Raw genomic sequence first — 15,254 nt, 5'->3', positions numbered from 1 at the left:
CAAGCAGACATAGTACTGACTGAGCATTTTCAGAAAAAAAGTATTTCAGTATACAGAAACTCACATTACACAGACACAATTTCAACACAACTACTTTCTGTAAACTATGACAACATAGAACACATTCACTTTTTCTCAATAGAAGATGAGATCTAAAATGCTAAATGCAATCCAATATCTATGGGATGCACACAAAGACAGAGCAATGTTCGGAATTGTAGAACAATAAAAGCAAAGAAAGATGGGTTTTTAGATAGAGATGATAAAAAATAACACAGTAGCTTGGGGTCTGCAGAGGAGTGTTTTCTACCCCTAACACATTCAGTTCTCTGCTTCTAATTAGGCAAAATGTGGATTTCCATCTCCCAGGTGAGTTTTGTAGTTAGAACCACAGAATGGTTTGGGTTGGCAGGGGCCTTAAAGCCCATCTTGCTCCAACGTCCCTGCCATGGGCAAGGGACACCTTCCACTAGACCAGGTTGCTCTGAACCCCGTCCAGCCTGGCCTTGGACACTTCCCGAGATGGATATTCTGGGTAACTTGTGCCAAGGCCTCCCCACCCCTGGGTTGTCTTTTTTTAGGTCTGTCTGAGCAGGAGGAGAGAGCTTTTCCCTACTCCCAAGCCTGTGTGTGAAGTGCCCTTGCTGAAGAACACTTGATGTGCCCCACCATTTGTACCCTGGTGAAAAGGGCTGTGACTGGGGACAGAGAGCTCCTGTGTGACCTGGAGGTCTCTTTTGGGGGGAGTGCAGAGCTGCAGACAGTGACAGACCCTTGTTTAGATACAGGCTTTGCCTCCCCCACCCTTTCTCTTCTGAGAGGAGCAGATTCCAGCAGGCCAGAAGCTTGAGCAGCCCAAAGTGGCTGAGACGGCTCGTTGAGAGTGTGAGCAGTTTTTTTGTGTCACACTCGGGGCTCGCTGTGCTCCATGTGGGTTCCTGACAGGGCTGCCAGGCTTTCTGTGCTGACCTGCAGTACCCCAGAGCTGTGCACCACCTGCCCCAGGGCCAGCCAGGCATCTGAAACACGCTCTCAGTCTTTAGCTGGAATTCCCTGGGCAGCACAGCTCTGCAACATGAGTTTTATTGATTATTTACATGGAGTGAAGTCACAGAAGCAGGAAATACTGCCTGTGTACACCTGCCCCTGCACAGTGATGTGTGTGGGTTTTCTGGGTATTGTACAACCTGGACAAAGTCAGGCTGGTGTTCAGCATCACAGTCTGCTGTTTCAGGTTTTCAAACTCCACGTGTATGACCTCTGTGGCTGCAAAAAGAGTACCTGTTTGGGAAAATCTAGGAGTCATATTTTACAACCTACAATTGCAGCTGCAGTGCTTAAGAGGTGTTGTGGGTTCAGTCTGTCACAGATAAGATGAAAACCTTAGAAAACCAAGAAAATAAATATTCCTCAGCTTGCAGAAAGCAGTCTCATTAAGTGTGTCTTTTCATGTAGTCTTTAAGCTGTTCAACTCATCCCAAGGCAGAGAGCTTTACATCACAGACCTGCTCTACTTTGTGATATGCACCATTACAATCAGGTAGTGCAGTGAATATTTACATATCAAAGAGTTTGTAGCCCCTTATCCCCTGTTAAAAATTCAGTAATTGCTTAATCTGCTCAGACTGTAATCTGCTCATATGGCCTCCTGCGCAGCAGATTGGTGTTTTTGGTCATTCTAGGAAAAGCGGGTGCTGCTGGCCCTAACTGTGTTTGCCCACAAGAAATCATCCCAGAAACTGTGTTTATGACAGTGATCTCTTCAACTTGGGAATGAGGGTTCGCATTCAGGGGTGGCAGATAACCTGGCCGTGTCTGATCCAATGCTAAGGCTCCTGACCCTTGTCCTTCTGGGAAAGTCTGATTTCTGCGTTTCACATTAACAGGTGGCATATTCTCCGGAACTTCTCTGGAACTTGGTAACAAGGAGTGAGACGGAGAAATAATCTCTTTCTTTCCTATTGCTGACTTACTGTCTTCTGCAGCAGCAGCAGGACTTAAACTAGCAATTAGCTGAGAATCAGAACTCTCATGATCTGGTTTTGCATTTTTGTTCCTGAAAAAACTGCTGAGGTTTGAAATTAAGCTGATTTGTCCAAAACTGACACTCTGACCCATGGGAATCACACTTGGGTTATGTTTCTCTTCAACAAAAGGAGTCTGATAGTTTATCTTGTCAGGTGGTGGTTTCCTGGACCCAGTTTCATCAGAGGTTTTGAATACCTGAGCAGTGTCTTTCCTGTCAATACTTCGGGGACTGGTGTTGACTCTCTTTGATAAGCCGAGGCCACTGACTTTACAAGAGAGCTTTTCTATTGGAGTGATACTCTGAAGTTCCTGTGAAGAAGTGATTTTCCTCTGGTGAAATACTGCTGGGCAGCAGTTTATCCAAGGCTCACACTCCAGTTGCTGCACATGGGTCAGCTTGAACCGCCCCTGTGTCGGGCTGGGTTTCATCGTCAGTGACTCTGTTTGAGATAAGCTGTCCCCCTGCTGTGGAGAATACAGCTCTCTGAAGCTGAATGGTCCCTCTGGAATCTCACTGGGTTCTATTTCCGATGGTGAGGTGCAGGCAGCTGGGTACTGACACTCCCCAAGCTCTGGGGGAGGCACGTTCAGGTACTGCCTGGTTTCCTGCCTCCCCGACACGGATTTGTCCATGGTGATGATGATCACCTCTTTCCCTCGCGCCTTACAGGCGTTCAGCAGAACCTCCAGGGTCTCTCTGTCTGCAGAGTTTATTGCATACACAAGAGCAGAGCAGTTGGAGTGGTCAGGCAGGCTTGGGTCCGCCCCACTCATGAGCAGCAGAGACACCACCTCTGGGCCCGCTCTGCCCAGGCATGCATGCATCAGGGCCGTCTTCCCAGATTTGTCCTGGATGTTTGGATCAGCCTTGTTGTCCAGCAGGTACTTAACCATCTTAGCCTTGCTGGCACTCTGCAAGTCCACATGTTCAGTCATACAAGCGACCATGAGGGGGGTCTCCCCTCTGCTGTTGCTCTCGTTGACGTAGGCACCCCCATCGATCAGCAGCCTGGTGAGGCGGAGGCGTCTCTGGTACACGGCTTTGATCAGGGAATACCCCTCTGGTGGCACCTCCACCGCCTCCATCATCCTGCTCATCTCACCTTCACCCTCCTAGGGGCTGCAAAAAAACATCTACCTTCTGTAGAAAGCAAAGAGGTCCCCCAGAGAAGAGAAAATAGGGAAAAAAAAAAAAAAAGAGAAGGTTTAACTGTACAAATTGCTCCTGCAAACACCATCATATTGTGAGAAAAGAGTATGAAGGGAAGAAGAAAAGAAAGGTGTCCTCACCCTCTAGACTTCAAGAAATACATTAAAAACTTTAAAAAATACTCAAATATAAATATAACATTTCTAGAAAGTTAGAGCATGGCTGTCACCTTTTAGTTTCTGACACTCTTTTACACAGTCCTCTGCCTGAGCAGACTGTATCAGCTCTACAACAAAAGAAACATTTGAGAGCATGAAAGTAAATCAGGAGATTTCACACAAAAAATTAAGAACTTAATGTGGCATAAATAACAAAAGGCCTTGTATGAATGTATACCTGCATACATGCAACTAACAATTCTTACATGTACTTGCTTACCCGTGTGTAGAGAAAACCTTTAGAGAAAAAAAAATCAGTATTTAACAACTGGCAGAGTAATTCAAGTACAAGGTTAGACATGGATATGAAAGTTACATTTGTTTATTTACAGTGTATTTCTAGAGAAATAAATATGTTTAACTGCAAAGGGAATTAACAGAGACTCATTTTTATTCATCACTGAAAGCACTAGTAAAATTTTGGTAATTAACTGAAGAGCAGTAAGTTCGTTCTGTTTTACTTCGAATTCAAAAATCAAAATGTGATCTCAATGTAGTTTGTTCCAGAAGTACAACAAGCAAAACTAAAAGCGTCAGATTTCCTCCCTGGAAATCTGAGGAGAAAATCTCACTTTGACTGGTGGTTGGGCTTTTCCCCCTCTGTCTTGATAAAACATTTTTTAAAGGTAATTGCACTGAAATTACTTTAAGGATTCACTCCATTATACTGAAATTACAGGATTCAGTACTGTCTATCTCAGCTTTCATTGAAGTGCAAATCATTGTTACGATTTTTATGTGTACTTTTGACAAATAACGTATGCAGTATCCGATCAATCTGTGCGCGTAGGTTTCCAGAAACAAACTGCAGAGAAATATCTTGTAGATAGCAGACATGTTGGAATTCTGATTGTGTTCTCCCTTGGGTTTTTTCTGACTTACCTGGAAGTCCTTGGTGTTTTTACATTTCTTTCCTATTTATCTAGAGCTCCTCTGACACTTAACTGCTCACATTACTTACGCAATGGCACATAGCTCTTCTTACATAGGAAGAGCCTTTTCATTTGCAGAGATACCTTTTATGGCCAAAAGAACATTGAATGTTAAACAGGCATGGAAAGAGGATAATGCTACCTGAGGTCGTGCAGCAGGTCAGTAATGAAGGTGAGGCTGTTTTTCTGACATCTCATCTAATGCCTCCTGTTGCTTAAATTTGCTGTTTCCGTAGACTTTAGCAGGACTGTTGATGTGAGTGAGGACAGCGTAAGGCTGGCCTAAGACAACAGCTGAAGTTGGAGAGTTAGGAGTAGATGATGTTGCAAGGTACGAACCTGCCTGGAGAAAGCCTGAGATGTTTCTGTGCAGAGAAAAGTGCAAAAACATACATGAAGTGGGGAACAAAAATCTACAAATACTTCAGAATCAGACACTGAACGAACAATAGAAAGTGTTACAGATTCACAATGGGAACAATACAATGCAGAGCATGTTTCTGAGTGCTGGATGACAACCACAACTTCATCTGGAGCATTTGTTAATCACAGGAGGGCGCCTGGGGCTGTGTCATCCTAAATTTGTCACTGTGGGAACAAAGTGCAGCTAGACTTTCACAGGACCCACACTCTCATGTGGGAGTCTGGGAATACATGTGCCACAGCTGAACTGGGTACAACCTGCTCCAAAAACCTCACAGCTGAAGTGAAAGACCACAGTCCAAGCAGTAATTGGACCCCAAAAGAGTAATTCTGTGATAATACATCGCAGATGGATACTCAGCAGATTGCAATTGTAAAATATTCCTAAATGTAATTTACTGCAATGTCAGAATGACACCATGTGTTCTTAAAAGGAAACAGTCACTTCTCACCTGTGAGGGTAAACTTCAAAAGCAGTTTAAAGTTTTAAAGCAGTTTAAGGAAATGAGGAACGATGCAACCCAGATACTACAAATCCAGATACTGAATCATGGACTGGTCTTTCAGATAACCCAAAAATTCCTGTTGTCCTTGTACAAAAAATATTCCTGCAATGCTTTATCTGTCTAGGAAGAGCTGAATTTTATTTTCAAAAAGTAGTATTGTCCTGAAAAGTGCTCTGAGACAAAGTAGCACAGGGTACCTCCTACTATGAAAATATGTTTTTGAATCTAACAGTCAAAATAATCACAACACTGAGGGGGGAAGGAGCACATCAATGTTAAAATGTATAGACAAATATAAAAATAACCAACAGTTTCATGAGTGCATGATATGAATGAAGGAGTTCTTGCATAGTGCTCCTCACCTTTTTAATGTGAAAGCCAGATTTTCTGCCGTCAGAGTTCATCAAGCCCTCACGGTTGTGTTTAGAGAGTCTAGAATCATTCCAGTAAAATTGCCATCGATTCTCATCTCTGAAAAAAGACTTGCTTACAGGCTTGAAGAGCACAAGCATCTAAATATTTCTATGACTCTTTGCATCCACGTTAACCCTGGCAAATTCTCTTTGGGATAGCAAAAGCTCTTTCCCTAGTTGAAATTTAGCACAAATTAATAACTTGTGATTTGAAAAAAAAAAAAATTACCTTTCCAACGCTGCCAAAACTATTCCACGACCACCCCGAAGTTGCCACCGCAACTTGTAACCCGAAGGCTCCAAGCGATTCCCTGAGGGACAGTCGGGGAAAAGCAAGGAAACTACTTGCGGAGAAGTGGCAGCGCACGTTGTAACACCATAAACACGACAAAGACTAAATAAACGCTATTAAAATGGCTACGAAGCAGCTATCAAAAGCCGTACCCCGCCATCCCCCCGCGCCGCCGGGGCAGCGCCCTTACCTGCGGTCGGGACGGAGCGGCCGCTCCTCGCGCAGCGCCGGGAGCGACGGACGGCGGGACCTTCGGGAACACCGGGACACCGAGCACCTCCCCCGGCACCGCCCTCGGGCCCGGGCGGGCACAGCCGGGCGGGGGGGCAGCGCCAGGCCCCCACCCCCTGCACGGCCACAGCCCCCACACAGCCATCCCCCGCCTTCGGTACCCTCTCGGACCCCCAGTGTCCCCCTCACACCCAGCCCCACAGCCCCCCCACACCCCCAGGGACATCCCTCAGACCCCCAATACCCCCGTCACACCCAGTCCCACAGCCCAGCCAGACGCTCAGTAACCGCCCTCGGACCCCTAATACCCCCCCTCACATCCAATCTCACACCCTGTTATGGCCACACTTGCTCCCCCTCACACCCATCACCTCAAACCTACACCTGCTCACATCCAGTCCTACATTCCCCCAGCACCCCACTTCAGACCCACAATACCCCCTCACACCCAGTGCCCCACCCCCTTATGCCCACACCTGCTCACCCTCACACCCATCACCTTAAAACCACTTCCATATCCCCTCACACCCCAATATCCCCCAGTACCCCCTTATGCTCAGTCCCACAACCCCTTATGCCCATACCTGCCCCCCCTCACCCCAAACCTGTACCCCACTCCCACACACAACCTGGCTCTTTCCTACCCCCACCCCCACTCCTGACCCCTCCCCACACCTCCTGACCCCTCCTCACACCTGCACATCCACCTTCACCCATACCCCTCAAACCCTCCTTCAGCATCACAGCCCCCACATACCCCCTCATGCACACACCTCCTAACCCCTGACCCTTTCACCCCATGCCCCGTCCCCCCCACCTTGCACCTTGGGTCATTTTCCTCCTGGACAGGAGTGTGGCCACCCCCCTGGTAACAGGGACAACACCAAGCTGTGTTTGCTCTGCTCAGGCATCTCCTTCAGGAGCAGTGAACGGTAGAAACAACCCACCCGAGACCTTCTCCACTACCACACTGCTTCTCACCACCCGGGGCATGGGTTTAATGGCTTTATCAGGAATAAGAGGAAGCTGAGCCTGAGGAGGTGCTTCCCTCAGGTATGCCCCAGTTTGACTTCTCAATAATTCCGGTCTGATTTCACTGGCTAAAATCCTGAGAAATTTCAAAGCATGGTCAAAGAACCTTCTTGATTTCAATGCAAGTTTAGGACACCTTCACAGGAACACAAACTGGTTGAGGTTGGAAGGGATCTCTGAGGGACATCTTGTCCAACCCCCTTAACAAACAGGAACAGACATTTCTTTACTGTCTCCAGTGACAGAGTCTCCACAGCCTCTCTGGGCAACCTGTGACAGCACTTGGTCGCCCTCACTGAAAAAATGTTCCCTGATATTCAGAGGGGAACCCTTGTTCCAATTTGTGCCTGTTGGCTCTTGCCCTGTCACTGCTGGAAAGGGCACTGTCTTCTTTGCATCCTCCTTTCAGGTTGGTAAGACTCCCCCTGAGCCTTCTCTTCTCCAGGCTGACCAGGAGCAGCTTGTCTCAGTCTCTTCAGTTCTGACAAAGGTCCTGTGAGGTTCTTCTGGGGGGCAGTGGCAAAGGCTCTACTGAAATCCAGGTGGACATTACCCACACTCTCCCATCACAGCCCAGTCAGTTCATCGCAGGTCATGGGGCTGCTCCAGCGTGACTCCCCATGGAGCAGCCAGCCTGACATCCCCATGACCCTGCCGTGACAGGACTTTTTGATGGTATCCCAGGGACTCCAAGGGTGTTTTGTTGCAATGCAGTGCTGTTGCCTGCAAACACTGTTTACTGCAGGGCCTGCTGTGCTGCTGTTGTGCAAGGGCCTGTTCTCCCTTTGAAAAGGCACCTGCTGCCACCACATCGTCACCTCGGTGTACAGTAAAAGTCAGCAGGTGAATGCAGCAAACCAAGTGGGAAGGTGGGGGGCAAACTGACAGCAAACCCAGCCATCATGGCCAGTACAATGAGCAGCATCCCAGCTGCAAAGGGCTGTTTTAGGAGAGAGAAGTTTCCAGGAGGAATGTGAAGGAGATTTGTGCCATGCAATTTTTTTAAAGTGCATGTCAGGATCAATGAGAGATCATCATGACTAAGAGCTAGACAAATGGTATGAATAAGCCACTAAGACAAACAACATTCCAAGAGCAGGTTCCTCAGTTACTCTTTAACCTTCTATTTCAAAAACTAAGTTGGGAGAATGTCCACAGAGGTTTTTTCCCTGTGGTAAGATTCTAATTATCTTTGTTTTCTTTTCCTCTCTGTACATCATCCACATTCTTAATACTCAGTCTTTGCCATGCAGCCTTGGAAAGGCATGTGTATTGAATATCCACTCTGCAGGAGGTTACTGCTCTTCTCAGACCTGTTGTTGGGTGAATTATATGAATTACGGAGGCAGTGTACACTTGAATGTCAGCACTCGTGCAGCTGAAACATCTTCACTCCTGCAGTTCCTGCAGCTCTCAGTGTGCTCTTCCTGATTCCTCCGTCCATCCTTGTGCTGTCGTGTTTATGATAGCCAACATGAATCATTGACCAAAAAAAAAACCACAAAAGTGTATTAAAGCAGCCCTTGGAAGACTACTTTTATGAAGATAATTAGATTTTTTTCTTATAAATGTCACCATGGCTGCTGTTGGCTGGATATAAAAAACAACTGTTGGTAACAAGAAATTTATATTAACAGTGGAGGAGGGTGAAAAACCAGGGCAGGGAACACATCGGTGCAGCACAAGTTTTATTATAAAACACAGAAGATGTTTGCATATGCACACGGCGTATTTATCACACTCCTTGATATTCTTCTCCTACATTTCACTGAGAGTTGGGCTAGATGGATATCTGGTAGGGGAAAGTTTTGTGCTCACAGAATTCTAACATTCATTTTAATTTACTGAAATGTTTGCCACAAGTGAGTGTTTTAGGTCACTCAAAGAGTGACTGGCAAAGATATCAGCAAAATCAGGTTTAACATAAAAGTGAAAGAACGACAAAGTTTGTTGGCGAAGTTCACTCTACTACTTACTAGATAATTAAAGCACATAGAGAAAAAATGGACCAAAATCTAAAATCAATCAATCTAAAACTAAGATCAACCAGAAATTATCTATGTGGAGGCTGGGGTCAGGGAAAAGGGTAAGTATGGGAACAGGTAAGGATCCAAAGCAATAAGGAAGACCCTCCCACTGAGTCACAGGTTCAGAATGGACTCCCCTGCCAAACTTAGCCCCGGACTTGACCCAGAGTATAGGCCTAAAGGTTTTGACAGTACTTAAACTTAACAGCACTGAATCTATAGCCTAATTTAAACAATTTAACTGAAGATTCTATAAAATTTACTAAAATCACAACAGTAACTAACCTACAGGCCTGACTTACTGATCTAACATACAGAAGAATCTGAGAGCAGCATTCCCAGCACATTTGCTGTAGCACATTCTCACTTGCACGCAGACCTGAAGTCTGTACATGTACGTACAGATGAATTAACAGGTTTATTTCTGCCAAAAATCCCCCTTGAGCTCAGCAAAGGACTGATACAGGTGCCTTTGCATCTTCTACAGGGGTAAAGGGCTGAGCCTTGAGGAGCTGGGGATCAGCCCAGGCTCCAGCCTTTGTCCTTCCAGTGCAGCAAAGGGAGCATTCCTGGCCTCAATGGGCCTTGCTCTGAGGGGGACACTGGGCTGGGCACAGCCCACTGAGCTCCACGAGAGCTCCCAGGGTCTCGCTTAGGACGCTATTTGTGGGGTCACAAGAGTGGGTTTTAATCATAGTAACTTTCTACCATTGACTGCAATTCAGGTAGGTGACTTTCTTTGAAAGTTCAGTAACAAAAATGCTGCTCCATTTGGGTCAGGCAAGAAAAATAAATTTCCAAGGCAGTTCATTAAAAAGCAGGAGCTCATTAGCCAGCACCCTTCCTGGGAGCAGGCAGTCTCTGATGAGGTTAAGAGCAGCTCAGCCCAGGTGCTATCTGTCAAGGCCAAATCCTAACGAGCAATTCTGAGATCACAGTGTGGCTGAGGTGGGTGGGGGTGTGTGCAGATTCTTGATGAACTGTGCCCAAACATGGACAGGCAACCAGTGAAACAGTGAAATTAAAGAACGTGCTAAGTTTCCCGGTGGGCAGCTCAGTAACCTGCTAGGAGCCCAGAGCTGGACAACAGAGCTGGAGCCCAGGAGCCTTGTTTCAGGAGTTGAAGCCTCAGGCTGTGCACACCTGAGCCTGGACTGCCTCTGCTGGCACTGCCAGGGTGTCTGAGCACTACCAGAGGATGTTTCCTCTGCCTTTGGGGATCCTGGGAATCAACTCTTAGCTGTTCCACTTTGTTTGTAGGAAAGAAAAAAAACAAAACCCCAAACCAGGAAGAGTTTGATTTGATCTTAAAAAACCCCTTCGTTTTAGATTTTGCTTCCCAACGGAAAATGTAAACACTTTGTCATGTCTGTTTGGCACTGACCAGCCTTAGCCTACAATAGCAAGAACTGATTCAAATGGAGGAGGAGCCATGATTGCTTATATGTGTAATTACTTACCTATTAATGCATTGGTGTGTAAATTGTTGAACATGGTATAATGTAACAAGTCATTCTAGTAATTTAATTGCTTTATTATGTATTGGTGCATTGAATTCTTTTCAAAACTGGAAATAAATGGAAAAATATAAAAGCATCATTAATTTTGTTTAGTTGTGGTGAACGAAAAAGACCCAACTAAACCCTGAAATTATTGTTATTATTATTATCTACTGATTTTGTACCTTAAATACATTCTAAACCATTAATGTATAGAGGCAGATGCTTTTGCTCCAACTGTTTGCAGAGAAAATGCAGTAATGCTGTAAACAAGAGCGTTCTTAAAAATACTTCTATTAAATGTAGCAGGCGCAGCTGCTCGCTTGTTCAGAATCTTGAAGAGGATTATGGTAGTGATGGAGAAACACTAATGTAGAGGTCTAGGAGAGAAGAGCTATCTCTTGTTTCAAAAATAATAAGCAAAACCAAACAGAAGGAATTAGGCTCTGTGAAGTGTCTCGCAAAAACCCCATGCATGCAGTGTAAAATGTAGAAAAGTACTTTATTATTTTGTTGGTTTGTTTACTTGGGTAATTTCGAGGCATAGCTGGTACTGTACTTTGCTAACAGAGTCTGTGGGGTCAATCACACCAGGTGAGACTACTGAGACAGTTTTCTGTCTGGAAAAATATGCTCTCTGAAGTGTTTGGTGGTTTATTGCTGATTGCTTTGATTAAAAAATTGAGTTTGTGTGTGAATTGCACTTGTGATACTTGCAGGAATGACTGGTGACAGAACAGGGGTTCTTCAAACAATTTTATAAAATAAATGTCTGGTTCTGTGGGCACAAGCTTTGGCAATGCTGCAATACACAAGTGCTTTGTTGATGCTGTGAATCAGAGGCTCCCAGGATAACCCCCTTTTGCCGGTTCCTACACTCTATGAACATTCATTGAGCTTATTATTTCTCCTAAATATGTTCACAAATTGTTGTTTAGATTACAGCAGAAAGTTGTCCGTACCCTTTGTGACTGTAGCAGTTTCTAAAGTAATATGAATTACATACTAGAAAAAAGTATTGTGAATTATGCAGTAAAAATGGTGAAACTGCTGTGCGACAAAAGGAACAGAATCTACGTGATTCCATCAGAAAGATAACCATAATTTGATGAAAGACACTGAGAGTCAACACTCCGAAGAAATCAATTTTGACTGAGTGAAATAGCAACATGCACAAAAGTACTCAGTGAGTGAAGAACTCCAGAAGAACAGATTGACTTTTTATACAATAAATGACTGAACGCACATGAGAAAAAAATTATGTAAAATTAATTAGGAAAAAAAATTATTTCTAAACTTAGGTAGCTAAATTGATGAGGTTTTCCAGCTAGGACTCCTGATGGGAACAGATCTAAATTTTAACCTTTCTAAGCAGAGCCTAACAAGAGGAGATAGAGTGATTAAAAGTTCCTTCTTGTACTTGTGAAAATGAACCTTTCTTTCAAGCTGATTTCACAAGAAATCATTTTCAAGAGCTTTTTTTGACATGTTTGATGAGTTACTGATATAGCACTGAAAAGCCTAAAAGCTTCTAAAGTGCTCCTTAGTACAACTGAACAAGCTCCAGCGCAATGCAGGGGCCCAACCTATTGTCTGGGATCTCCAACTGGTAATTCATGAACTGGTACAGCTGTCCAAAACCAACGTGAGTGTGCCCAGCAGGGCTTTGTGTGGAAAACTGTGATTCTGGAGGAATGATGAACATTAAAATGTTCTGTGTTTTGTTTAAGTGCCCATCTCAATTAAATCAATGACATAACTTATAGACAATGGCTTCTGTATGATGGTTTGCTTATTGAAAAAGACTGCTTGGTATCAGGAACCAGCACTGGTGCAAGGAAGGAAAAGACATTGATGAAGGGTTTCATGGGTAGTGGCCTACCATCTATTTCCTGCCCTCTCAAGTTCTGTATCTTTTTTGTTTTCACAGCAGACATCACTTAACAAAATATTTGTTTTTATACCTAAAGCTTTCCTTAATTAGGCAAACATCTGGTCCCATTTCAAGAAAAACACTTCACCACCACTTCATTGGAAACAAGCACATACTTAAGAGACCTCTATTTGAAATACCCACTTTTCTTGATCAGCACAATTCTCTGAATTTCTGTAAATTTCCAATCCAATGCAACAGCTGAAGAGATGAGGGACAGAATGGAGAGGACCACAGCTTGAGGACTGGAGGTGATACACCAATGCTATAGCCAAGACCATTAAATGATAAAAAGAGCAAAACTAGACTTATAAGAAAAGATAACCTACTTTAACCCACCCAATTTAATTGCAGATGAATAGGCAAGTTTTGCAAAGTAAGCTCTTGTCCAAGTCACTTGAAAAAAGTCCTGAAAATGTAACTAGAACAGTACTCTGCCTGAGAGCTTGTCTATTCTTTTTCCAACCATGTCAATTAATCTAACAAAAGGCTTCTTGTATGGATTTTGCTTTGATGTTATGTGAAAGGAGACAGAATGATCTGCAGAGAACAGAGGACAGAATCACCCAGGATCACCCCAGAGCCAGCAGGAAACATGTCCTCACAACTGAAGACACAGGACCAAGCAGGTTTACCCACACCGCACTGTGTCCACCGAGGAAAGCAGGAGAGCCTCGGGCATTGGATGATCTGGAATGGGGCTCTGGCTCTGGGATGAAGTGCAGGCACTTCAGGATAGCAATTCTAGCTAAAGATTTCTGTACAGCTGACATAGGCAGTCACATAAACACCCAAATCCTGGAAGTCCTTCACTAACAAATTTCTTTGTCACTGCATTCCTGCTGGTGCTAAACCCTGCAGCATTCTGAAAGTATCCTTAGTAATTATAGCTGCAGGGCAAACTAACACGATAAGCCATGTAATCCTTCTAGGAAACATCAATTTCCTCTTTTCAGCTCTTTTCCTGTTTCCGCTCTTCTGCTTCAGGATCTGCCTCTTCAGATTTTCTGGTCAGCCTACCCTGACTTTGTCGGCTTCATTCCTGCAGCCCTCCTGGGCAAGCAGTGACAGCTAATGAACACCTGAATAACGAGGGAACCATCTCCTAATTCTGTACTTAACCAAGCTTTTTCACCTAATTTGTCACCTCATTTTCTGCCCTGATTAACATACAATCCACTCCTCAGCTTCTCCCCTTTCCAAATCAGCTGTTGCCTGTTTCTGCTCCTGTCTCCTTCTCTTAGTACAACTTTTAAATCAACCAGGATTAGTTTGGGTTTAAGTCCTCAGGAAATTAGCTGTAGTCTGATGAAGACAACATGATTGGCTGTTCCCCATTAAGGTCTCATGTCAAGAGCTCTTGGTGCTCTCATCAGATAACCTGAATAAGATAACCATTGTAATTTTCCCCTTCCTGTTTTTCCCCTGGTCTTCTGCATAGATACTAACAGTATTCTGTTTGCTAAATTAGGAAACTTATTTTTCAGAGTGTACCTTTCTTTTCTATGGATTGCTGTCCATGGTAGAGATTTGTTGTTGGAATGTTCCCAGTTCTGACCTTGAATACACTGTGGCTGTAAAACTACTAAAAACATCAGCTTTCTACTGCCAGATGGAAGTCACTACCCGCTGTCAGATAAGAGATAATGAGTAACAGACAAGCAATAAAAACATTTATGGTTTGTTTTCCACATTTTATGAAGACCCTCTGGTTTCAGCTATCTTGTTAAAACTAGTATTATTCTTGAAAATCAAAATTTTAATCTGTTTAGAACAGTTTGCTCCCGAGAAAGCATGAATGAAGGGGATTAAATTATACCTGTACTAGACTTTTCTTGGTGATTGGTAATTATACTGTCACTCATGATGCTATTCATTGCACTTAGCTGCATGGAACTGGGGAAAAACATGACATTTCCCCCTGTACTAGACATAATGAGAATCTATGGCTTTTCAAGGAATCATTCATCAATGAAGTACAGGGATAAACAAAACATGGTGAAGTTGTATTTGGAACCAAGGATTTTTTTCTGCCTCAAGCCAGAGTATAAAATATCTATTTTTCTCTTAGAAAATATAAATGGGGATGTAGGAGCTGCCAGGTAACTATCCTCAGCAAATAAATTCCTGACAGCAAACAGAATGTATGTGCTTTCTGAGCATGCAGACTCACACCTTTCTGCCTCTGTCCGTCTTGAAACATCAGCATCTCAACTTGTAGTGGTCACTGTGTCTGTCAGTGGGGTGAATACACTTATTTTGGACCGAACTTCACTGTAGTCAAATGCATTTTCCTAGTTCTCAGCTGGGATCTGTGTATTGAGAAGCTGTGGTACAAAAAGTGCTGTCAATATGCAGTGCTTCTACTAAAAACCAAACCAAACAAAAACGCATCTCTTTGGTAGAGAGAGACATACTGAAGTAGGAAACTCAAAAGTTCACATTTCCACGAATCACAAATTAACTTAATTTGTTGTTGAATTTGACAAAAGAACATAGTTAAATGTGGAGAGGACTAAGTCAGTCCACAAACGGTCAAGAGTAACCACTTATGTGCTTGTTTTTGCATC

General features: G+C 44.0%; 1 protein-coding gene across 2 annotated transcripts; it reads right to left on the bottom strand.

Annotated features, from left to right (window-relative positions):
• Positions 1-1,023: 1,023 nt before the first annotated feature.
• On the bottom strand, positions 1,024-5,966 carry ANKRD34B (ankyrin repeat domain 34B). 2 transcript variants are annotated; one of them, XM_050329751.1, is made up of 2 exons: positions 5,900-5,966; positions 1,024-4,693 (listed from the first exon to the last, which is right to left on the bottom strand). In XM_050329751.1, the coding sequence occupies exon 2, from the start codon at positions 3,124-3,126 to the stop codon at positions 1,621-1,623; it is 1,506 nt and encodes a 501-aa protein (XP_050185708.1). In that variant the 5' UTR covers positions 3,127-4,693; positions 5,900-5,966; the 3' UTR covers positions 1,024-1,620. The 2 variants fall into 2 exon arrangements, with proteins under 2 accessions (XP_050185708.1, XP_050185707.1); XM_050329750.1 differs by lacking the exon at positions 5,900-5,966 and adding an exon at positions 5,620-5,800.
• Between the last annotated feature and the right edge of the window lie 9,288 nt (positions 5,967-15,254).

Source organism: Myiozetetes cayanensis, unplaced genomic scaffold (genome assembly GCF_022539395.1).
Source record: "Myiozetetes cayanensis isolate MyiCay16 unplaced genomic scaffold, myiCay2020 scf4, whole genome shotgun sequence".
Lineage (NCBI taxonomy): Eukaryota > Metazoa > Chordata > Aves > Passeriformes > Tyrannidae > Myiozetetes > Myiozetetes cayanensis.
Note: the sequence above shows the minus strand (reverse complement) of the source record. Positions and strands in the feature narration are given on the sequence as shown.